This window comes from Saccopteryx leptura, chromosome X (genome assembly GCF_036850995.1).
Source record: "Saccopteryx leptura isolate mSacLep1 chromosome X, mSacLep1_pri_phased_curated, whole genome shotgun sequence".
Taxonomy (NCBI): domain Eukaryota; kingdom Metazoa; phylum Chordata; class Mammalia; order Chiroptera; family Emballonuridae; genus Saccopteryx; species Saccopteryx leptura.
The window spans coordinates 116,146,069-116,172,294 of NC_089516.1; the positions used below are offsets into that span (position 1 = coordinate 116,146,069).

The 26,226-nt window shown below is 37.7% G+C and overlaps 1 protein-coding gene across 10 annotated transcripts in view; it reads right to left on the reverse strand.

Moving 5' to 3' along the window:
• THOC2 (THO complex subunit 2) overlaps positions 1–26,226 on the reverse strand; it is a 142,624-nt gene that overhangs the window by 29,211 nt on the left and 87,187 nt on the right. For all 10 annotated transcript variants that reach the window (XM_066357651.1, XM_066357648.1, XM_066357653.1 and 7 more), the window contains exons 13-22: positions 24,928–24,969; positions 24,375–24,505; positions 23,812–23,913; positions 10,838–10,922; positions 10,145–10,238; positions 9,148–9,228; positions 6,433–6,529; positions 4,169–4,286; positions 2,647–2,826; positions 1,739–1,903 (exon numbers count right to left, since the gene is read on the reverse strand). In XM_066357651.1, coding sequence (XP_066213748.1) covers positions 1,739–1,903; positions 2,647–2,826; positions 4,169–4,286; positions 6,433–6,529; positions 9,148–9,228; positions 10,145–10,238; positions 10,838–10,922; positions 23,812–23,913; positions 24,375–24,505; positions 24,928–24,969 — 1,095 coding nt within the window. The remainder of the gene's footprint in view (positions 1–1,738; positions 1,904–2,646; positions 2,827–4,168; positions 4,287–6,432; positions 6,530–9,147; positions 9,229–10,144; positions 10,239–10,837; positions 10,923–23,811; positions 23,914–24,374; positions 24,506–24,927; positions 24,970–26,226) is intronic.

Sequence of the window (26,226 nt, forward strand, 5' to 3'; positions counted from 1 at the left end):
TTCTCACTGCCTGTTGTTCTTGCCTCTACTACACAGCTTTGCATCCCTATTGGGAACAAAGAACGTATCCTAACTTAAGGGAAAGGATGAAGATCTTCCCCAAAATCTGTAGAGAAAATCTTGCATAATAAAGACTTAAAAACAATAAACAGAAGGGCCAGAATCTAATTCTACACAAAAATTAAGAATATACTGGGACTCCAGTTGGGGGAGGAGGGAGAATCAAAGTTTCCAGAGGACTGACCATGGCCCTGAGGGAAAAGTAAAAGTAAATTCCAATTAGAGGTCACTGCTTGGCAGGTAAGAGTCCTGGCAGTTAGGACTGTCTCCTCTTCCTCCATATCCTTACTTGAATTTCAATAGTCACTCCTAGAATACCCTGCTTGGAAAAGTTAAAGTTTGCTTTTATATTGTTGTTTTCCGTTTTTACTTCTTCCATTTAGGCGGAGAGAAAACAAAAAAAATTATAAATACATCTTTCCTAGAAGTTACACAACAAAGACTATAAGGTTTTCAGAGTGTTTGGGACTGGGAAAGTCTTTCTGTATTTCTTTCAAGGCAGTATGCATGATACAGCAAGTTAAATATGTGACAGCATTACCGTCATTGAGGAAACAAGACTGTATTCAACAAGAGTGTTTCTCGCCTGACCAGGAGGTGGCACAGTGGATAGAGTATTGGCCTGAGACACTGAGGACCCAGGTTCAAAACCCCAAAGTTGTCGGCTTGAATGTGGGCTCACCACCTTGAGCGCAGGTTCACTGGCTTGAGTGTGGGATCATAGACATGACTCCATGGTTGCTGGCTTGAGCTCAAGGTCGCTGGCTTGAGCAAGGGGTCACTGGCTCAGCTGGAGCCCCCCAGTCAAGGCACATATGAGAAAGCAATCAATGAACAACTAAGGTGCTGCAACTATGAGTTGATGCTTCTCATCTCTCTCCCTTCCTGTTTGTCTGTCCCTGTCTTTGTCCCTTTCTCAAAAAAAGAAAAAGAAAAAAATTTTAAAAACACAGAGTGCTTCTCAGAAAGACATACCACATTCGCTTATTTCAGAATCATCTAGTACCTAGTTAAAAAATAAATAAAAGCAAAACAAGCAAATTTTCAGGTATCATTCAAGTTATTAAATAAGAATTTGGGGACATGGGATTGAGTTTTTAAGATCTTTGCTGGTCTATGTGATTTCATACATAGGTGGGACATAAAAATGAGACTCAGAGACATGGACAAGAGTGTGGGGGTTACAGGGTGGGGGGGGAGGAGAGGTAGGGGGTTGGGGGAGGGGAGGGGCACAAAGAAAATCAGTTAAAAGGTGACGGAAGACAATTGGACTTTGGGCGATGGGAATGCAGCATAATCAAATGTCAAAATAACCTAGAGATGTTTTCTCTGAACATATGTACCCTGATTTGCCAATGTCACCCCATTAAAATTAATAAAAAAAATCTTTGCTGGTGATTCTCATCTACACTAATGTTTGAGAACTCTAGTTCTACAGAGCCTGTAAGACATCAACCTGGACAACTAGTGGGACAGTAACAGTAAAATTATAAAACTATTAAGTCTTACTTTTAAAGGGGGCATTTCCATTGTACACTACTCAGAGCTGAGTATTAAAGGAAGAGTAACTCCCCAAGAGACAATCTATATCTATGTCAAAGTAAAATGCAATTACAAATAAAACAGTTAAAATAATTTGGAATCGTTCTTAAATGGCAACAAAGACATTTATACTTACTGAAATATGGTGTGCATACATTGGCCTAGACAGGAAAAATGCTGCATCGTGTGGTGTATGAAATTCATTACAGAGCACATCAATTGAAGGCACTCGTTTTATATAATCTTCTGTGCTTAGATTAGATGCTAAAAACCCACCAAACTGTACCAGGGTATCATGACACTAAATTTAAAAAATAAGAGAAAAAAACACAAATGTGCTACCATTTTACAAAACCAACATAAACATTTTCCAAAATGATTAAGGTGTCATTTAAACAATATTTTGATTAACATGAATTCAAATTTTACAAATTGAAAGAACTTTAGAAACAACTTACAAACATAATCATATTACAAATAAGATGCCAAGGTACTGGAAAGAACACTAATCTAAGACTTTAATATCAATTAGGTCTCACGTTCCAAGCTTTTAGTAGCAGAATATATTTATCTAAATCACGGATAATTTTATGTATATATGTAAGTCAACTCCATTGCCGTTAAAAGATGAAAACTTCATTTAAAAAATATATGTGATCGTTTTCCCCTGTAAGATAGCGATAATTAAACATATTTTGTAAGCTAACTATAGCTCTTGGTGCTTAATACTTATAAATATATTTTAGAAATATCACGTCTACTTTGTTGTGATTGAAACTCCAGAGATTAGGAAAGATGTGAGAGCAGAGAACTTAAAGCTACCTACTTAATTGAAAACCTTATACATATTATAAGCTCCTGCACTCATCACTTAAATATAATAATTTGCACAGAAATAGCCCTTATTTCCAGAATATCTATTTTACAGTAGGGCTGTTTCACAAACATATGTGCAAAATGACATTTTCCAAGTTATATAACAGTCTCTTTTACCATTATCAGGATAATAAAATCAACATAAACACAAAAGCCACTTTAACTTGCCTGATCATAGAGCTTTCCCACAAGTTTCAAATGTTTCTCTCCACCTTCCTGAAATATCACCCCATTCCTCTGCTGAGCCATAAGCAAACAGAGGGGAAGAGCAAGATCATGGTCCAATAGTGCATCCTTTAATCTCTGGGAGGATTTTTTAGTGTTTCTGATCTGGCCAAAATAACCACCCTGCAAAAGAGAAGACATAAATTTACAGCGTACAGTACATACCACATGCCATCTCATTTGAAAAAACACAAAAAATGTTCAGTTACAATTCGAAAGATGAAAATCTCATACAGTCTACATTCCTTCCCTTTCTGCACAAATTTATTTCAGTAACACCATTACTGGTTATTATAGTCACTGACTTAAAGATAACTCAATTGCCTTGAAACTTCTGCATAGTTTCCATTTTGTTTCTTTTTCATTTATTTTTTTTTTTGTGACAGAGACAGAGAGAGGGACAGACAGGGACAGATAGGCAGGAAGGGAGAGAGATGAGAAGCATCAATTCTTTGTTGCAGCACCTTACTTGTTCACTGATTGCTTTCTCATATGTTCCTTGACCGGTGAGGGGGGCTACAATAGACCTAGTGACCCTCTTGCTCAAGCCAGCAAGCTTGGGCTTCAAGCCAGTGACCTTTGGAATCAAGTCAGTGACTATGGGGTCATGTCTATGATCCCACACTCAAGCCAGCGACCCCATGCTAAAGCTGGTGAGCCCATGCTCAAGCCAGATGGGCCGAACTCAAGCCGGCAACCTCACAGCTTTGAACCTGGGTGCTCTGCGTCCCAGTCCTATGCTCTATCCACTGTGCCATCACCTGGTCAAGCCATGAAATCCCTTATAACAGATTATTCTTAATTCAGTGTGGAGTAGATTCAACAACAGAGGAACTACGCTCATTTATGCCAGTTAGGATATCAAGGCCCACAGAAGATTTGACGTTTATTTCCTTTACAGATGTATTACTAAAACTCTTTTAGACTTTGGTTCAGCTTTTTTTAATTTTAAGTGAGAGGAAGGGAGGCAGAGAGACAGACTCCTGCATGGACCCTGAGCAGGATCTACCCTTCTGGGGCCAATGCTCTGCCCATCTGGGCCCATGCTCACAACTGAGCTATTTTTTACACCTGAGGCAGAGACTCCACAGAGCCATCCTCAGCACACAGGGCCAGGACACTCGAATCAATCGAGCCATGGCTGTGGGAGAGGAAGAGAGCAAGAGAGAAGGGGCAGAGGGAGCAGGGGGAGTGCCCTGACCGGGAACCAAACCCCAGACTTCCACATGCTGGGTCGATGCTCTACCACTGAGCCAGACAGCCAGGTCCTGTTTCAGCTTTTGAAAAAAGTTAGAATAATGAGTATATCTCAATTTTTAAAAAGAAGCTGGGAGCAACTGTAAGAGGAGAATATGTATGGCTTTGATATTTGGCTTTATGTACTTATGTATTGTTTGTACTCTCTACTATGAAGATGCACACATTTTGAATTTAAAAATCGATAAATAAAAATAGCAACTCTCACCTCAGCCTTTAGTTGCTCTCCACCAGTCATGGCCTCCAGTTGCTCCATTGTCATTTCCTCCGTAATTTCTATTCCTGCCATTTTTTGTACCACTTCTTTCAATATAAGCAGGTCAAAACTATTTCAAAAAAGTAAGAAAGAGCCTACAGTTGAAACTTCAAAAGTGACAATACATCGTAACTAATACTCTGAGAACACCTAAGTTATTTGTATATAAATATAAGGAGAAAGGAGCCGAAGCAGTTTTTAAGGAAAAACTGCATTCTTAGAATTATACTGAAAAAATTTTGGGCCATGTATTTATGTTTATTTGGACTTTTTCCTTGGAAATAATTTCAAATATAGAGAGGGCATGCAAAGATAAAAACAGTAAAAAGCTTTACCCCAACCTCACCTATTAACCTTTTTACTCCTGTTTGCTTTATCATTTGTGTTTTCCTTCTCGTCCCTCCCTCCCTCCCTCCCTTCCTCACCCCCCTCTCTGCGCGCGCGCACACACACACACACACACACACACACACACACTTTCTGAACCATTTGAGAGTTTATTTATTATGTAACATCATTTTAGGGATACATTTACCCCTAAAATTCCTAAGCTTCTATTTCCTAAGAATACAGCTATTCTGTTATATAACCACAGCAGTTATCCACTTTAGTAAAACTAACATTGATACAATACTTTAATCTATAGTTCACATTTCATTTTTTATCAGTTGACCCAATAATGTCCACCACAGAATTTTTTTAATCCTCCACTACAGGAAGGCCAATATATATATTTTGATGGTATAGAGCCATCTCTCTAAGTCTAAATAATCACACACAATTGGAAGGAATGGAGGGATACATGGAAGGAAAGAGGGAGGGAGGGAGGGAGGGAGGGAGGGAGGGAGGGAGGGAGGGAGGAATGGAGGAAAAGGAAGGTGACAGAAGTCCCAAGTTGTAGTATTTGACCCTAAGATGACAATTTAGTGGCCAGTCTTAAGCACATTACTGTGCCAACAGTTATACATTTTAATTCTTAAAGTTTAGAACTGTCAATGGAAAGAACACCTATGACTTCCAAGATCTTAAGTAATGAAGATAAAGTAAGAACATTCTTTCCCACAAAACAAATGCAGATGTTTTTACGAAGTTCAAGCTAGGCATATCCAAGACCCAAGTTAATAGAGAAAGGAACATTGTTCTAAGATTCTTAGTAAGTGCTTATTCTCTCAACTGGCCCTGTCTTCCCTAAACATAGTTTTCGAAAATTAGAGGGCCCTCATGGAATCAGTATGCAACAATACCAATAAAATATTTTAATTTTTCTTTAAACTATCTTTTAATTAGCTGGTCATAAAAACTATATTCACAGTACACAGAACTGAATTATAGATTTAAAAATAACATTATGTTCTCCTGGCCTATAGACACAGAAGAGCACAATGTATATGAACGGCCAATATACTCTGGTTTCTCTTCAGGTTGCATAAATCTTTTGCCTTTTATATGAACGGCCAATAAAATGAGCATAGCACTGAGTGTTGATAAAATCCTAAATCTAAACATTGTTTGTTTGTTTTTAAGTTTTCCCTAAATAAAATAATAATGTCAAGAATTCCTTATAGGTAATACTTGTTTGGAATACCAGATAGCTCTACAAATTTTTGTTTGTTTTCTACGAGAAAGCTTTTGAAAACAATTTTTAGTTCTTTGATTCTAGTCAGTCTACTGCTGATAAGGTTTAATATACATACAAATTCAAACTGTAAGCACTAATTACTGGTTCAGAATAAAATAACAGACCTCAGTATTTATAAAGAGGGTACTATTCAAAAGGTATGTAAATTTTATGTTTAAGTTCAAATTGCAAAAATAATTGTGTTAAAGATACTCTATACACTCTCAAAATTAGTATGTTCCTACCAAATGCTCAGTGTAAATGCCAATTATTGTGCAGTAGCACAGTCAATAGATTTGTCATAAGAGGATTTACAATATACTATATTAAGCATTTATTCAAAAGCCTAACAGGTAGTCAAAATAATTAGAATTACATATATAGTCAAATATTAATTTCTTTCAGTAAAACCGTATTTATGTATTAAATTATAACTTATTTTAATTAAGGAGCTCCACATACATAAGTGAGCAACTATTCTACTTAAACCTACAACCAACAAATAGTTTTTCAGTATAACAGAAATCTCAATATCCCAGTATCACCAGAAGTACTCTTATTATTAAATTTCATTTAACATATAATTTGTTATGAATACCTTTTCCCCGCCTTTAGCTGATTAGCCACATATTGAAGAAGGCCAGCAAGATCAATTGGATATTTACGAAAAACTGCACCACAGAAACTAGCCAGACCTATATAAAATTAAGAAAAGGGCTTTTAAAAAACAATTTATAAAACAAAAAGTACAATATTGAACATCACTTCTTCAAATCAGTTTCTGAAGCAAAATGAGGTAGGAGTAGTTGTATTGCTGATACAACTTAATAGATTTACAACTGATAATAGCTAATATTTATTGAGCATACATATGTCAAACTCTACTAAACAAGCACTTTATGTTAATGATCTCATTAATATTTACAATAACCATCTCAGGTTAGTAAAAACCTATCAATGATGAAAATTTAGAACACACATATCATGTCATTTGCTCATGGTCAAATAGTTGGTATGAAGTAGAACTATGATTCAGATACATACAGCCTGTTTCCAGAGCCTGTGACATTAACTAGACCAGTGGTCCCCAACCCCTGAGCCGCGGACCGGTACCAGTCCGTGGGCCATTTGGTACTGGTCCGCAGAGAAAGAATAAATAACTTACATTTTTTCCGTTTTATTTATATTTAAGTCTGAACAATGTTTTATTTTTAAAAAATGACCAGATTCCCTCTGTTACATCCATCTAAGACTCACTCTTGATGCTTGTCTCATAAGTTCAACATCTGAAAATACCAGTTTTTGCGCTGGTTGCATAATTTTATTTTGTGCATTTATCTGTCCCACCCTAAAGGCCGGTCTGTGAAAATATTTCCTGACATTAAACCGGTCCTTGGCCCAAAAAAGGTTGGGGACCATTGAACCAGACCATAACAAACCTTTCAGATGACTCAGTAAACAGAAGTGGTCAAAACAATACGTGCCCCTCAGATGTTTGAGACATGGGGAAAATCTCCTTTTACCTAGGAACATGTGCTGGTTGTGGGGGGCAAGGAGACACGGAAAGAAAGCGCTGCCGGACCAGGAAGCAGAACAGACCAATTTTAACCAAGGATCCTTCTCACATCAGGAAGACAGAGAAAACACCAGTTAAATCAAGATGAAGAGATCCTAGTCATCAATTGCCTGTTCAACAATTACTTGCTAAGTGCCTCAAGATAACGGACAAAACAGAGACCCAGCCCTCCAGAAGCTTTCCCCCTAACAACAGTGCGGCGGCCGCCAGAGGGAAGGGGCTGGGCCTGCGGAGGAGGGCAGAGAGGGCTGATGGGGACGGAAAGAGACTTTGCTTGGGCAGAGGGCGCATGATGTAGTGTGTGTAGATGATGTTTCATTGAGTTGTACACTTGAAACCTGTATGGTTTTGTGAACTAATGTCACCCCAATAAATTCAATAAATAAATAAATAAATAAATAAGGCCACAATGCCAAAAGAAATACATGCAAAATCCATTTATACCCACATCCTGCTGCTTCCACATAATATAAAATAACAAAATGCTATGAAGCATGTTTGCGTGTGGGGAAAGAGAGAGCATGTGTGCTAAGCCAGCTCTCTCTCTTTCTTTGGCTTGGCTGTCTGTCATGCTAGTGATGTTTTGACCAATAAAAAATGGTTTTTTTTTAAAGGAGCTTACTGCCTAGTGTGGGATTAAGACAAGTAAACTGAAATAACTACAATGAATAAAAGGTTCTATGGGAGTAGAGAAGAGGGGCACCTAATTCTGACTTTTGGGTAGGAGCATTAACGAAGAAAACTTTCCAAGGAAAAGGACCTCTCGCCTGGCCTGTGGTGGCGCAGTGGATAGAGCGTCGACATGGCACACTGAGGTCAGCAGTTTGAATCCCTGACTTGCCCAGTCAGGCACATACTACAAGCAAGCAGTGAGCAACTAAAGTGAAGCAACTAGGAGTTAATACTTCTTGCCCCCCCCCCCGTAAAATCAATAAATAAAATCTTAAAGAAAGAAATAGAAAGAGAAAGAAACAAACTAACAAATAACAAACAAAGACAAAAACAAAGCAAGCAAGCTCTAGGTTAAAATCTAACATGTAGCAGGCACGAAAGGGTACTCCAAGCAGAGAAATTAATGTGCAAGTAGGACACGAAAAGCAAAAGTTCAGTATTAATGGAACCTGGAATATTGAGAAGGGGCAAAAGATGAGGCTAATATAGTGATTAAAAACATGATCTCCAAAAAACTTACTTGTGTGACTTATTACACACTGCAGACTTTAAAAAGCATAGGGAGCTACTTACTGCAAGATTTAGCCGTTACACGGGACAGCTTGAGAAAAAGGGAACTGGCTGCTAGAAATCAGATACTAGAAATTTTTTTAAAGGCTAGGGTTTTACTTCTTGTTTTCATGTTGTTGTTTTATTTTGTTTTAATTAAGCAACCATGTTTTTGTCCTTTTAAGATGACTAAAACCTCAGGATGGAAATGAAAGAAGAGATAATAGTTCCATAAAATTACTTCCTCTAAAATAACAGAATAGAAGGAAATTTTCATCTCCTCAGTAATGCTTGCCCAAATTCTATCATGACAAAGAATGGCCTCTGGACTTGGAAAATGAGTAAGTACAACATGAACCTTCCTACATAGCCAGAAACTCAGACACTGTAGTAAAAGGCTTGAATGGCTATTCTCAAGAGCTCTTGCCAATAAGCTTTTAGCATAGATAACAGAACACAAACCATCACAGTCATAACAGATGGAAATGTCATCCTTGGAAAAATAAAAACACTTACTCTGAAGCCAGCTTGAGATGGTTGTATCATCATGTTTCATTCTCTCCTTTTCTGGATTAGCTAAAGCTTCAATGATACAATCTTTAACACATTAAGAAAAAATTGAATCCACTACATCTCTAACAAAAAGCCTTATAACAAAAAAAAAAAAAAATGCCACAGCTTTGAAAAAAATTTAAATTGTTAGCTTCAAGTTATTGTAAATTATTGAAAAATACACTCACTATAGCACCAACTTTTCCTTTTTTCTTTTTTACAATCTTTATTTATTGATTTCAGCAAGAGAGAGAGAGACAGGAACACTGAGCTGCTCCTGTATGTGCCTTGACCAGGGATCTAACCAGCAACCTCTGTGCTTCCAGATGACACTCTAACCAACCAAGCTATCCAGCCAGGGCCCATCTTTTCTTTGTTAGCCTTTTTTCCATCTTTCAGCAAGCAACACAAATTCTACCTCTATCAAGATATCTATACACTTAAAACCTAAATCTTATTGACCAATGTCACATGAATAAATTTATTTTTTAAAATAATAATAAAATTTGTCCTGGTTGAATAGCTTGGTTGGTTAAAGCATTGTCCCAAAACACAGAGGCTGCTGGTTCGATCCCCAGTCAAGGGCACACTCAGGAACAGATTGATGTTCCTGTCTCTGTCTCCATCTCTCTATCTTTCCCTTCCTCTCCTTCTAAATCAATAAAATAAACAATAAAATAATAATAAATTTTAATTTAAAAGGATGTTTGTTTCTCTCCAAACACTCAGTAATCTGTGGGGAAATTTTTATATCTATAAACAATGACGTTTAATAAATATAACACTGTCTCTCCGATATATAACACAGACACACATACAAACTCCTGACTGGCCAACCTTCAGAACAGATAACTGAATCAACCTCAGATAATTACTAAAGGAACTTAGAACGAAAATAAAACCTTCACTATTAAGATCTATGAAATGTGAAATCTATGTATTACTTCACTCGAAAGGATACAGGCCAAGACATCGTAATTCAACGAAGTGAGGTATTTCAGTGAATCTACTACAGGTGTTATTAAGTTATCATACTTCTGTATTTGTGACAGGATCTGGAAGAGAGCAACACGGAACAGACGGTATTAACGAATCAAAGGAGAACTTCTGTGCTAACTAAATAATTGCCATACTTTTCATTTTTCAAAAGCAGTTTCCTTCTACTTTGTATTTATATAAACCCTACTATCCTAGTATTTCCTTAGAACATATTTTCTTGGGCTACATTTTCCAATTAGAAAATAATTCCAGAGTATCTAAACTTAAATTTTGGAGATATACAGGTTAGTCAAATGTGTTTTAGAAATCTATCTAAATATGAAAGTATTATATCTGAATCACAATGAAATGTTATACAAATGTTTCTAACAACTAAAATCAAATCATGAATCTATTAATGTTTCTATAAATCAAAATGTAGTAAACAAGATGTGACACTGTTTATAATAGCGGCATTGTTACATATTATTAAAGTAGATCAATTTGTTAAATATACTGTATACTAAGTTTTGTTTTTAGACTAACCACACAATGTTTCATTTGCTAAAGGTTTTTTCACCTAAAACTAAGGAAGATTTTTAAAACAACATCATTGCCACTTGTGCTGACTTAAAAAATAACAAACCCCTTAAATAATATGAACCTCAAAACATACATAATCAAACAAAATGGTTGGATTGCTATGGCTCAACTTTCCAATTTGTCTTCCAGAAGGCTTCACATTTTCCTTGGTTAGACGCCTACAAGGGGATAAAAAGGTGACACAGATAATCTTTAGTAATTTACCTCACAATGTTGATAGCTGTTACATCACCAAAAACACAATCCCTTGCCAAATATCCAAAACGGACCAATTAAATGACAACATTTATCACAGACTTGACTTGGGCTATTTTGATTAGGCATTCTCCCAGAGGATATCAAGATTTTTTACAATGCTTGACAATTTATAATACACACATTTGCATTTTATAGTAATAGTCTAATAAGCATTAGAACTCTACAGTATTCAATAAGTACATAAAACTTCTTATACAAAACCATAATTATTTTAGATTAAGGGCTATTTTTATCAGTTTGGAGGTGAAGATAGCCAACTTAGTGTAATGTAATGAAATGCCTCATGCCATCCTGTCTCAGTGACCCTAATAGAGTAATAACTAATATTGCATTCCTTGATAGAGGAAGTTCTTGGTTTTCACATTCAAAGTAAAAAACAAATTTTAAAATCAATTCTACTCCTTTCCTTCCTCTTTAATTCTTTTAAGTATTATTTTACTAACATTCTGGAAATTTATATCTATGAAATGTCTACAGTTCAAAACAATTATTATACACCATCTTAAATACATCCAATGAGATTTTTAAATAAATATAGAAACTTGAAACCTGAAAACCTTATAAGTGACAGGAAGCTTTCTAGAATGAAAATATAGAAAGCAAATAATTAATTCAGTTGATAGCTTAAGGTAATGTGACCATCCTGAAAGGGACAAATTTGATATAATTATCTTACAAAAATTCTCATGACAAAACAGACACTTCAATTAAAATTATTTCATCATTGGCCCTGGCTGGTTGGCTCAGTGGTAGAGCGTCGGCCTGGCGTGCAGAAGTCCCGGATTCGATTCCCAGCCAGGGCACACAGGAGAAGCGCCCATCTGCTTCTCCACCCCTCCCCCTCTCCTTCCTCTCTGTCTCTCTCTTCCCCTCCCGCAGCTGAGGTTCCACTGGAGCAAAGATGGCCCCGGCGCTGGCATATGGAACACAATCAGTAAGTATTTATAGAACGATTTATTAGATGTCCTATAGCAAATTCATGCTTTAAAGAATAATCAAAACATGAGGTTCTGCAAGTAATAAGTGAATACATTCCATTCTTAACATAATAAGTTCAATCAGTATCAAAATCATACTGCTCAAGCCTGGTGAAATAGTGACAGCTTACAAATAAAACAAAAAAATCCAAGTACATTTAAAATTCTGCACATATTCTGTGATAAATATTTTATTAATTCATTCATTCATATTAATGTTTTTCTATGACAGGCAAAGTGCTAAGCACTAGAAAAAAAAAGATGAATAACAGCTCCTACTCCCATGCTCAGTCCAGTTGGGGAGACAAATTTAAAACAAATTTTAAATGTTTATATTCTTAAATAACACAAATTACAGAACAGTACTTATGTATATATGCATATAAACATATTTTATATGTATATATGCATAAGAATATAGATAAAATGAGAATAAGAATATAAATAAGAATTAGAAAATACATAAAATAAAAAACTAAATAGTGACTTTTTCTCTCCATCTTGGGAGGACTGAGTAAACAGGGGAATGGGGTAAGAGACTTACTGTTAACCTTTTTATATATACTGAAATTTAAATGATGTGAATATACAAACTATTAAAAAAGTAGATAATTTAGCCTGACCAGGCAGTGGCGCAGTGGATAGAGCATCGGACTGGGATGCGGAGGACCCAGGTTTGAGACCCCGAGGTCGCCAGCTTGAGCGCAGGCTCATCTGCTTTGAGCAAAGCTCACCAGCTTGGACCCAAGGTTGCTGGCTCAAGCAAGGGGTTACTCGGTCTGCTGAAGGCCCATGGTCAAGGCACATATGAGAAAGCAATCAATGAACAACTAAGGTATCGCAACACTCAACGAAAAACTAATGATTGATGCTTCTCATCTCTCTGTTCCTTTCTGTCTGTCCCTGTCTATCCCTCTCTCTGACTCTGTCTCTGGAAAAAAAAAGTAGGTAATTTAAAAATAATCATAGTGATGCATCGAAGTGGTATGACAGCATTATATGTATACAGGACAGTGGTGGCACACCTAAAGAGAATCCATCATGCTTAGCAGTATGTGCTACGGAAACCTTCACTGAGGAGGTGACACTGGGGCCCAACCTCTGAGCATGAGGTCACCAGACAGAGAGATAAAAAGAGGTAAGAAAATACTTGTATGAATAGAAGAAACAAAAAAATACATGCAAAGGAAAAGAAGACCAAAGAACATTCAGGGAAAATTAAGGAGGCTTAGTACAGCTGGAGATAGAATTGGAAGAAAAGAAGGTTGAGAGTAGGGAGGAACGGGCTGTGCAGGGTTTAACTTTACCATACCATAAAGTTTAACATATAACCTGTGGGCTCTGGTTGTAACTGAGGATTTTGAAGAAAGAATAATACAAGACATTATAATACTGCAGATAAAAGAACTAAATTAATGGCAGTAGAGAGTGGGAGAGAGAGATTCAAGAGATCAAGTAATACTTATTACTAAATAATCCATGTAAAGCACTGACTTCAGTGCCTGGCACACATAGTAATGGCTCCATAAATGTTATTGTTAAGCTAGAAATTCTACCTGGGGAATTCTTAAGACCAAATATCGAAGTGACGTCAGAGAAATGGCGCCGTAAGGAGTGAAACTGATAAATCTACCCCAAAATTCAACAAGATCTTCACCCAGAGACAGAAAAATCTATCCTTGGAGCCTCCAGAAGTTCCACACTAAACACGGAGGTATGATCGAGCGAAAAATTGACTAAATATATTATCAACCCCGAAGAAAATAAGGGGGAAGAAACACTCTGACTTCCTCACTAACCTAAACGAGGGCTGCTTACACTGGGAACTGAGAGTATAGGAACTAAGGTGGGCTTAGGCTGTGAATAGAACCAGACTGCGACACAAACGTCCAAACCAGGCTGTGGCATGTACATCCAAGCCGAGGAAAAACTGTGATTGTGGCAACCCAGTCACCACAAGCTAACACTCACGCCAAATCCAGACAAAGAAAGGCACTTGGGACAGCCATCCGCCCCGATCTCCTGGTCAGTGCACGCAGATAGTGGGTGAGAGATTCCTCCTAGAGCCCCGGGAGTGGGCGCCCATGTAACCGAACAGAGGGGCAGGGTAAGAGGCTTTTGTGTGGGCCGAAACCGGAATCTCGGGGTCGCCCCTGTGCCCCAAAAAGCAACGTGTGGGGAGGGAGCAGGAGTGAAATTCCCTACGTTTGAACTTTTCCGTGCGGGCAGGCCGCCTCACTCGGAGTGAAAGGCAGCCAGCCTGATATCCTGGTCAGCGAGCACAGAGAGTGGGCGAGAGATTGCCCCTGGAGTGGGCACCCGTGTTACCGGACAGAGGGGCAGAGTCAGAGGCGTTTCTGAGGGCCGAAACCGGAGTCTTGAGGTCGCCCCTGCGCCCTGAAAAGCAGCAAGCGGGGGAGTGAGTGGGAGCGAAATTCACTATGCTCCAACTTTTCCATGAGGGCGGGGCGCCTCACCAGGAGTGAGAGGCAGCCGCCCTGATATCCTGGTCAGCGAGCAAAGATAGTGAGCGAGAGATTCCCGCGGGAGTGGGTGCCCATGTTCTCGGACAGAGGGGCAGAGTCAGAGGTCTTTGTGTGGGCCGAAGCCCCACCTGATTATGCTAGGGGCTCTGACTGATTGAGCCTTACCCAGAGCCCTGCGCTGAGTGGGAATAGAGTGGGGATTTGCCAGCTCTTTGAGCCTCTTACTCTCCAGGCAGAGGCAGCAACAACCCCATAGCTGGATCATCAAGCTACTAATTTAGGAAGGAAGAACTAGGAGAGAGGCTCCGGGAACACGGACTCTCTCATTGGCAGAGCCTGCAAATGCTAATGAGCCTCAACTGCCAACGAAACTGAAGCCCAATATATGACATCGCCATAGAGACTTATCAACTGAAAACCTCTACGTAAGCGTGCCAAGGGGGCAGAACCTGGGGTACAGAGTCACCGACCAGGAAGAGGGAGAGAAAAGAAAAAGCAAGAAGATAACCTCTCAAAATCAAGACTAATCCACAGACTTTATAACCTATCCCATTTTATTATATTTGTTCGTTTCTCTTATCTTCTTGTCTTGATTATTTTCTTCCTCTTCCAATTTGGTCGTTTAATTCTCTGCCAGTCTTACTCTCTCCTCTCCTTGAACTACACTACCCATAAGTGTTACATCTCCCATTATCTTTTCTTTCTTCTTCCTTTCTCTCTATGAGGATTACACTCCAAAACCCTTAACTCTCTCTCTCCTTTTATTCTTTTTTCTTCTTTTTGTGTTTTCCTCTTTTTTATTTTCTCTCCCTCAATATTAGTTTCTTCTTTTCTCCTTTACTTTTCCTCTCATTAAATCCTCAATCACGAACAAATTATTTTACCTGGGACGCAAATTTTTTCATGTGGCGCTTTGGGGTTTTTTACCTTCACTTTTTTAACTCACTAGCAGTGCTCCCAACCCTGGCTCTCCATTTTACCTAGTTCTTGCTCCACTGAATACAATAGTAATTTTTTAATTTTTTCCCCTTTTTCATGTTTCCCTCTTATTCCTCTCATCATATCTCTTAGTCAACCATCACCTAAAAACAAATCATTTATACTTGACCCCAATTTTTTCCTTTTTAGCATTTTGTGGGTCCATACGCCCTTTTTTGCCCATTTCTCACTTCTCCCCAACTCAGGCCCGCCATTATAGGCAGTTTTTGTTCTATTTAGCACAATATAATTCACAGTTCACCACAAGATTTTCTCAAGAAGGAGGGGAGAGGACAGGAGAGGGAAAAAAAGGGGAGGAATAATAATTTTTATTATTTTTATTTTTTTAACATTTATTCTTTCTTAATTCTCATTAATGCTCTCAAGAAAACCACCCTCAGATGCCATTAAGGAAAAAGAAATCGAATATCATGGATACAAAACACAGAGGTAGCACAGATAGATGAGGAAAAATCTATGAAGAAAAAATTTAATATATTGGAAACCTAGGAGCTAAATAAGAGAATTTAAAATAGAAATCCTAAAAATACTCAGAGATATACAAGAAAACACAGAAAGGCAATTTAGGGAGCTCAGAAAACAACTCAATGAACACAAAGAATATATGTCCAAGGAAACTGAAACTATAAAAACAAATCAAACAGAGATAGAAAACTCAATTCACCAGCTGAAAAACGAGGTAACAAGCTTAGCTAATAGAACAGGCCAGATAGAAGGTAGGAGTAGTGAAATAGAAGACAAGCAACTTGAGGCACAACAGAGAGAAGAAGAAAGAGACACAAAAATTTAAAAAAATGAGAAAGCCCTACAGGAATTGTCTGACTCCATCAAAAAGAATAACATAAGAATAATAGGTATATCAGAGGGAGAAGAGAGAGAAAATGGAATGGAGAACATATTCAAACAAATAATAGATGAGAACTTCCCAAGCCCGTGGAAAGAATTAAAGCCTCAAATTCAAGAAGAAAACAGAATTCCGAGTTTTCTTAACCCCAAAAAACCTACTCCAAGGCACAGCATAATGAAATTGGCACAAACCAACGACAAAGAAAATATTCTCAAGGCAGCCAGGGAAAAGAAGAATACAACATATATAGGAAGGCCCATTAGATTATCATCAGATTTCTCAACAGAAACTCTATAAGCTAGAAGAGAGTGGACCCCAATATTTAAAGTCCTGAAAGAGAGGAACTTTCAGCCACAAATACTATACGCATCAAAGCTATCCTTCAAATATGAAGGAGAAATAAAAACATTCACAGATACAGAAAAGATGAGAGAATTTATCATCAGAAAACCCCTACTCCAGGAATTACTAAAGGGGGTTTTCCAACCAGATGAAAAGAACAAAACAAAATAAAACCACAAATAAAAGCTCCAAGAAGAACACAATAAAACCAAACTTAAACTGTGACAACAACAAAAAAAAGCTTGGGGAGAGGACAGAGATTAACAGTAGCAAATGACGATGGAGTGCAAAAGTACTCACAAGATAGTGCACTACAATGAACAGGGTAGGAACACTTTTCATTACTTAATGATAACCATCATTGAAAAAACCACCACAGAAGCACATAATTTAAAAAAGATAGCAACAGAGGAAAGATGTATAGAATACAAGCAAACAAAAACAAAAGATAGAAAAACGAAAGAATCAAACAAGACACAAAACTAACAAAAAGCAATGTATAAAATGGCACTAGGGAACACACAAGTGTCAATAATTACACTAAATGTAAATGGATTAAATTCACCAATAAAAAGGCACAGAGTAGCAGAGCAGATTAAAAAAGAAAATCCAACTGTATGCTGCCTACAAGAAACTCATCTAAGCAATAAGGATAAAAACAAATTCAAAGTGAAAGGCTGGAAAACAACACTCCAATCAAATAACATCCAAAAAAATGTAGGCGTAGCAATACTCGTATCTAATAATGCTGACTACAAGACAGCAAAAGTACTCAAAGACAAAAACAGTCATTTCATAATGATTAAGGGGATACTGAATCAAGAAGATATAACAATTCTTAATATATATGCACCAAATGAAGGAGCACCAAAATATATAAGACAGCTACTTATTGACCTTAAAACAAAAACTGACAAAAATACAATCATACTTGGAGACTTCAATACACCGCTGACGGCTCTAGATCAGTCATCCAAACAGAGAATCAATAAAGATATCTTGGCCTTAAACAAAACACTAGAGCACCTCGATATGATAGACATCTACAGGACATTTCATCCCAAAGTGACTGAGTATACATTTTTCTCCAGTGTACATGGATCAATCTCAAGAATTGACCATATGTTGGGTCACAAAAACAACATGAGCAAATTCAGAAAAATCGAAGTTGTACCAAGCATATTTTCTGATCATAAAGCCTTGAAACTAGAATTCAACTGCAAAAAAGAGGAAAAAAATCCCACAAAAATGTGGAAACTAAACAACATACTTTTAAAAAATGAATGAGTCAAAGAAGAAATAAGCACAGAGATCAAAAGATATATACGGACAAATTAAAATGACAATGAGACATATCAGAATCTATGGGATGCAGCAAAAGCAGTGATAAGAGGGAACTTCATATCACTTCAGGCATATATGAACAAACAAGACAGAGCCCAAGTGAACCACTGAACTTCACACCTTAAGGAACTGGAAAAAAAAACAAAGACAACTCAAAACCACCTGAAAAAGGGAGATAATAAAAAACAGAGCAAAAATAAATGAAATAGAGAACAGAGAACCTATAGAAAAAATTAATGGAACAAGGAGCTGATTCTTTGAAAAGATCAACAAAATTGACAAACCCTTGGCAAGACTTACCAAGGAAAAAAGAGAAAGAACTCATATAAACAAAATCCAAAACGAAAGAGGACAAATCACCACAGACATCATAGATATACAAAGAATTATTGTAGAATACTATGAAAAACTTTATACCACTAAATTCAACAATCTAGAAGAAATGGATAAATTCCTAGAACAATACAACCTTCCTAGACTGAGTCAAGAAGAAGCAGAAAGCCTAAACAGACTAACTAGTAGAAAAGATATAGAAAAAAACTATTAGAAACCTCCTCAAAAATAAAAGTCCAGGCCCAGACGGTTATACTAGCGAATTCTATCAAACATTCAAAGAAGACTTGGTTCCTATTCTACTCAAAGTCTTCCAAAAAACTGAAGAAGAAGCAATACTTCCAAACACATTTTATGAGGCCAACAGAACCCTCATACTGAAACCGGGCAAGGACAGCACAAAAAAAGAAAACTATAGACCAATATCTCTAATGAATACAGATGCTAAAATACTAAACAAAATACTAGCAAATCGAATACAACAACATATTAAAAAAATAATACATCACCATCAAGTAGGATTCATCCCAGAATCTCAAGGACGGTTCAACATACGTAAAACGGTTAACGTAATACACCATATCAACAAAACTAAGAACAAAAACCACATGATCTTATCAATAGATGCAGAAAAGGCATTCGATAAAATAAAACACAATTTTAAGACTCTCAACAAAATGGGTATAGAAGGAAAATATCTCAACATGATAAAGGCCATATATGATAAACCATCAGCTAACATCATATTAAATGGCACAAAACTGAAGGCTTTCCCCCTTAAATCAGGAACAAGACAGGGTCGTCCACTCTCTCCACTCTTATTTAATGTGGTGCTAGAGGTTCTAGCCAGAAGAATCAGACAAGACAAAGAAATAAAAAGCATCCTTATAGGAAAAAAACAAGTAAAAGTGTCACTTTTTGCAGATGATATGATCCTATACATCGAAAACTCCAAAGAATCCACAAAAAGACTACTAGAAACAATAAGCCAATACAGTAAAGTCGGGAATACAAAATTAACATACAAAAGACCATAGCCTTTCTATATGCCAACAATGAAACATTTGAGAACGAACTCAAAAAAATAACCCGCTTCACCATTGTAACAAAAAACTAAAATACTTAGGAATAAACATAACAAAGAATGTAAAGGACTTATATAATGAAAACTACAAACCATTGTTAAGAGAAATCGAAAAAGATACAATAACATGGAAGAATATTCCTTGCTCTTTGATAGGAAGAATAAATATATTCAAGATGGCCATATTACCCAAAGCAATATACAAATTTAATGCAATTCCCATCAAAATTCCAATGACATTTTTTAAAGAAATGGAACAAAAAATCATCAGATTTACATGGAACTATAAAAAACCCCAAATAGCCAAAGCAATCCTAAAGAAAAAGAATGAAGCTGGGAAGCATTACAATACCTGACTTCAAAATATATTATAGAACCACGGCAATCAAAACAGCATGGTAGCCCTGGCCGGTTGGCTCAGTGGTAGAGCGTCGTCCTGGCGTGCAGGGGTCCCGGGTTCGATTCCCGGCCAGGGCACACAGGAGAAGCGCCCATCTGCTTCTCCACCCCTCACCCTCTCCTTCCTTTCTGTCTCTCTCTTCCCCTCCCGCAGCGAGGCTCCATTGGAGCAAAGATGGCCCGGGCGCTGGGGATGGCTCCTTGGCCTCTGCCCCAGGCGCTAGAGTGGCTCTGGTCACAACAGAGCGACGCCCCGCAGGGGCAGATCATCGCCCCCTTGTAGGCAGAGTGTCGCCCCCTGGTGGGCGTTCCAGGTGGATCCCGGTCAGGCACATGCGGGAGTCTGTCTGACTGTCTCTCCCCGTTTCCAGCTTCAGAAAAATACCAATAAATAAATAAATAAATAATTTAAAAAAAAACAGCATGGTATTGGCAGAAAAATAGACATTCAGACCAATGGAACAGAATAGAAAGTCCAGAAATAAAACCACATATATGGTCAAATAATTTTTGATAAAGGGGCCAACAACAAGAAAGCCTCTTCAACAAATGATGCTGGGAAAACTGGAAAGCCACATGCAAAAGAATGAAACTCAACTACAGTTTGTCCCCTTGTACTAAAATTAATTCAAAATGGATCAAAGACCTAAATATAAGACCTGAAACAATAAAGTACATAGAAGACGACATAGGTTCTAAACTCATGGACCTTGGTTTTTAAAGAGCATTTTATGAATTTGACTCCAAAGGCAAGAGAAGTGAAGGCAAAAATAAATGAATGGGACTAATCAGACTAAGAAGTTTTTGCTCAGCAAGGGAAACTGACAACAAAATATACAGAGAGCCGGCCCTGGCCGGTTGGCTCAGTGGTAGAGCATCAGCCTGGCGTGCAGAAGTCCCGGGTTCGATTCCCAGCCAAGGCACACAGGAGAAGCGCCCATCTGCTTCTCCACCCCTCCCCCTCTCCTTCCTCTCTGTCCCTCTCTTCCCCTCCCGCAGCCAAGGCTCCATTGGAGCAAAGATGGCCCGGGCACTGGGGATGGCTCCTTGGCCTCTGCCCCAGGCTCTAGAGTGGCTCTGGTCGCAACAGAGTGACGCCCCGGAGGGGCTGAGCGTCGCCCCCTGGTGGGCGTGCCGGGTAGATCCCAGACGGGCGCATGCGGGAGTCTGTCTGACTGTGTCTCCCAGTTTCTAGCTTCAGAAAAATACAAAAAATATATAAATAAATAAATAAACAGAGAGCCAACAAATGGGAAATAATATTTTCAAACAATAGCTAAGGGCCTAATATCCAAAATATGCAAAGAACTCATAAAACTCAACAACAAACAAACAAACGATCCAATAAAAAAATGGGAAGAGGACATGAACAGACACTTCTCCCAGGAAGAAATACAAATGACAAACAGATATATGAAAAGATGCTCATCTTCAATAGTTATTAGAGAAATGCAAATCAAAACTGCAATGAGATACCACCTCACACCTGTTAGATTAGCTATTATCAACAAGACAGGTAATAGCAAATGTTGGAAAAGCTGTGGAGAAAAAAAGGAACCCTCATTCACTGTTGGTGGGAATGTAAAGTAGTACAACCATTATGGAAGAAAGGATGGTGGTTCCTCAAAAAACTGAAAATAGAACTACCTTATGACCCAGCAATCCCTCTACTTGGTATATACCCCAAAAATTCAGAAACATTGATACGTAAAGACACATGCAGCCCCATGTTCATTGCAGCATTGTTCACAGTGGCCAAGACATGGAAACAACCAAAAAACCCTTCACTAGAAGACTGGATAAAGAAGATGTGGCACATATACACTATGGAATACTACTCAGCCATAAGAAATGATGACATTGGATCATTTACAACACAATGGTGGGATCTTGATAACATAATACGAAGTGAAATAAGTAAATCAGAAAAAACCAAGAACTGCATTATTCCATACGTAGGTGGGACATAAAAAACAAGACTAAGAGACATTGATAAGAGTGTGGTGGTTACGGGGGGGGGGAGGAGGAAGAGGATAAGTGGGAGGGGGAGCAGCACAAAGAAAACTAGATAGAAGGTGACAGAGGACAATCTGACTCTGGGTGATGGGTATGCAACATAAGTGATTGAGAAGATAACCTGGACATGTTTTCTTTGAACATATGTACCCTGATTTATTGATGTCACCCTAGCAAAATTAATAAAAATTTTCAAAAAAGACCAAATATCTTTCAGAAGAACCACTTCTAATATTATCTCTTTCCATGCCTTTCTTAACTTCCACAGGGTGAAATAATTCACTCTCTCCTCTATCCTCCCATAGAACTTCATGTATATTGTAGAACAGCACCTATTAAACCAGGCCATGATTGTGCACAAACCCATTTCCACGGTATGCTGTGACCAGGAACAACATCATTAGGCAAAGAAAGTAATGTTGCAAACTGTGAAATCTAGTTAAACTAGAGAATAGACTGCTTTTAATTAAAATAATCATACCACTGCATGAATCATTAAAAAAAGGATAATCAACAGCCTTGATGAAAACACAATACGGCAGTGTATTTATTCTCTAAACCAATACTAATCTGAAGTATAAATTTTTCATAATTAAACTTCAAACAGTATACCAGGAAATAAAAAACATCACTATTGTGCTTTTCATGACATGCACACAAATAAAAAAATTTGTAATTTTCCTAAAGCTGACTCCTGATGGAGATAGTTCTGCATAATCCCATTAAAGGAAAAAAATCTTTATCATATTAACTTTCAGCAGAAAAATTTCTAGAACGTTGACGACCTTGTATAAGCAATTAAATGTATTATGCAAATTAAGCAGATCACAGTAGTTGTCCTTTAAAAAATTCTATTCTATAATGTGATTCATTAAAAAGGATTTTTATTACATTTCATAGCTATGCAAACATGACAATTACAAAAGCTAACCTAGCAGTAAAAATAAGCTAAACACCACAGAAATTGATAGTCAGTCTATCTGTTGTACATAATCAGGAATATCATTAGGAAATACTCTTGGGCGTCCTCAAAACTGAGGCTCATCCAGGGAAAAGCAACCTGGTCTCATCTCTCCCGGCAGAGAACAGAAGCTCCATATCCACACATGCTGCAAATGGCTTTTCCAGTCTACCTGAATCATTACCAGCTAGAAGCAGCGGTCATTGGGACTTGGACATGAGCTGCAAAGTAGAGAATGGTGACAACAATTCCAGTGCCATGAGGACTTTTCCTGGATGTGGACTTTTCCTGGACTCCTGCTCCCTGTGACAGCTCCTAACAGACTGAACTGTGGTTGGGTTGCATTTTTCAGGAATCTGGCATGGTGATGGGGCCAACTTGGACTTGGTGAACATGTTAAGGACACTACTCTTTTATGGATTCTTGCTGTATTGGCCAAGAGTTTGCCTAAAGGCTTTTAATCACTGTAAAAAAAAATAGGAGACTGGATAAAGAAGATGGGGCACATATACACCATGGTATACTATTCAGCTAGAAGAAATGATGACATCGGTTCACTTACAGCAGAATGGTGGAATCTTGATAACATTATGCGGAGTGAAATAAGTGAATCAGAAAAAAAACAAGAACTGCAGGATTCCATACATTGGTGGGACATAAAAACGAGACTAAGAGACATGGACAGGAGTGGGGTGGTTACGGGGGGTGGGGGGAGGGAAGGAGGGAGAGGAGGAGGGGGAGGGGTACAAAGAAAGCTGCATAGAGGGTGACGGATGACGATCTCTCTTTGGGTGATGGGTATGCAACAGAACTAAATGACAAGATAACCTGGAAATGTTTTCTTTGAATATATGTACCCTGATTTATTGATGTCACCCCATTAAAATAAAAATTTATTTATTAAAAAAAAAACAACTGAGGCTCAGAGATAAGCTGGCTGAAAGAAAGTAATTAGATCAGATATATTTTAGATCAATATGAAAAAATAAATTAAAACTTACTTCATGATATATTTGGCTCTGTCTATTGTTTGAGCTTTAACTTTTACTAAAAGTGGATGACTGTTATAAGTTTCATTCTTCCACTGGCCATATAGACGATATCTTAAAAAATAAGATGAAGAATTAGAAAAAGTTAAGCACTTAGAGGTTAATGCACTAGAATAGTAGTTCAAAATATAAAAATATTACATATTTGGCCCTAGCCAGCTAACTCAGCAGTAGAGCGTTGACCTGGCATGTGGAAGTCCCAAGTTCGATTCCTGGCAAGGGTACAGAGGAAAAGTGCTCATCTGCTTCTCCACCTTTCCCCCTCTCCTTTCTCTCTCTCTCTTCCCCTCCCGCAGCCAGGGCTGCATTGGAGCAAAGTTGGCCCGGACGCTGAGGATGGTTCCATGGCCTTCGTCTCAGGCACCAGAATAGCTCCAGTTGCAGCGGGGTGCGGGATGGGCAAAGCATCGCCCCCTAGTGGGCATGCCGGGTGGATCCTGGTGGGGCTCATGTGGGAGTCTGACTGCCTCCCCACTTCTCACCTCAGAAAAATACAAAAAAATTTACATATTTACCTGTGCTGGTATGGAAATGTTTTAAACATTCCCCACAGTTCCTCAGACATACAAGCATTGCAGTCCATCAAAGAAAGAGACGGAAGCAGTACCTGGTCAGTAATGCTAAGCAAACAGCTAAGGATAATTTCCTAACAAGAGAAGAAAAATTATTTCAGGAAGACATTCATATTAATCTTCCCCAATTAAATTTGTCAATCTTGGAAGAATTGGCATTTCTTGACCCATAACACACTGTATCTAATTTCCCACACTATCACTGTCCTTTTCACAATGGTCATTTGTGTTTCCCCAACTCAGAAAGCAAATGAGGTGAGGGAAGGAAAGAAGCTAGAGAATGAGGGACTTTTATTATCCCTCTTGCTTCTTGGTAATTCTCAAAAACAGGAGGCTGTCAACCTTAAAGATAACTTGTATAATATGTCAAAAGCTATATTCAGATGTAAAGTATAAAATAATTGTTCACAGATGATAAAAGCTTGTCCACAGTAAAATTTGCAGTATTCTATACCTAGACAAACATTAGATACATTGGACTTTTCTAGTCTCTTACCGTTTTCTCCTTATCTTCTTGTTTGCTTCCATCAGACTGAAACTAAAATTAAAAAAAAAAAAAACTATAAATAAAATGCAAAAAGGTTAAGAGTATGCTGCCACAATTTAATTTCTAATTTGAAAAAAAAAATCACTTACACACGGTTGTGAATTATTTCCTTACTACTTACACTCATGTAGGTTTTAAATATATCCAGTATTACCAATTAACATTGTTAAACTTAATTTACATTCCTAACCTCTAAATCATTTCCAACATTAATGAGTTTTAAACATAAAGTTTATAGCCAATCCTTTTCTCAATCTGATCACAAACCAAAGCATCCTAAAACTGTTCAAAGTATTTATTATAAAATTGTAGCTAGCACAACTTAGTTTTAATGCATTTGCATTTTTCCATCAATTCTAGGCTTTTACCTTATAGAACTGGTAAAATCTAACACTAAAGTAACCACAAAAAAAATTCAAACCCAAAGAAATATAAAGCTCTGTTTTAATTCACCACTACTACGTAAGTCCTCTTTGAGAAATAAGCTCAAACTATCAATAACATTGCTGACAAAGACAAAACCACTACCTAAATTGGACAAAGTGAAAACACATGGGTATTATATCAGTGATGCAGGTGTGAAGCTGAAGTGCCATGCCTGACAACTGTCTATTAAATCAAAATGAAATAGTGAGAAGTGACCTGGCAGAAAACAAACTAGATAGTTGCTTTTGTTTTGGATGGGGGGGTGGGGTCCTGGTGGAATACACTGGGAGGCAGAAATAAGGGTAGAACTAGGTTTACAGTACATTATATTGGGGATAAAGGCAGTTAAGCTACTCTTTTCCTGGTAAACTAGAATTCAAACAAACCTAATAAAGCTACACCCAGTTTTCTCTTAGAAATAAGACATTCCTTAGTTACTAAGCTGTCTGATTGCCCTTACTAGAAACATGTGTTTCTGATGTCTATATGTCAGTTCTCCAGAGTTCATAAGCAAAAAAGAAAAAAATAAGTTAAATGAAAGACACAAGGAGAGTGAAATGAAACCATCTAGAACAGTGATTTTCAACCTTTCTCATCTCATGGCACACATAAACTATTATTAAAATTCTGTGACACAGCAAAAATTATTTTTTGACAATTTGACAAAATAAATAGGTATAATTTTGATTCATTCACACCAGACGGCTTTTGTTGTGTTGGCTGTATCATTTTTTCTTTTGACAATCTAAGGGAAAAGAGGTCAGTGCCCCTCACTAAATAGTCAGGTATTACATGTTTTAAAAATTCAAGCATACACAAAGA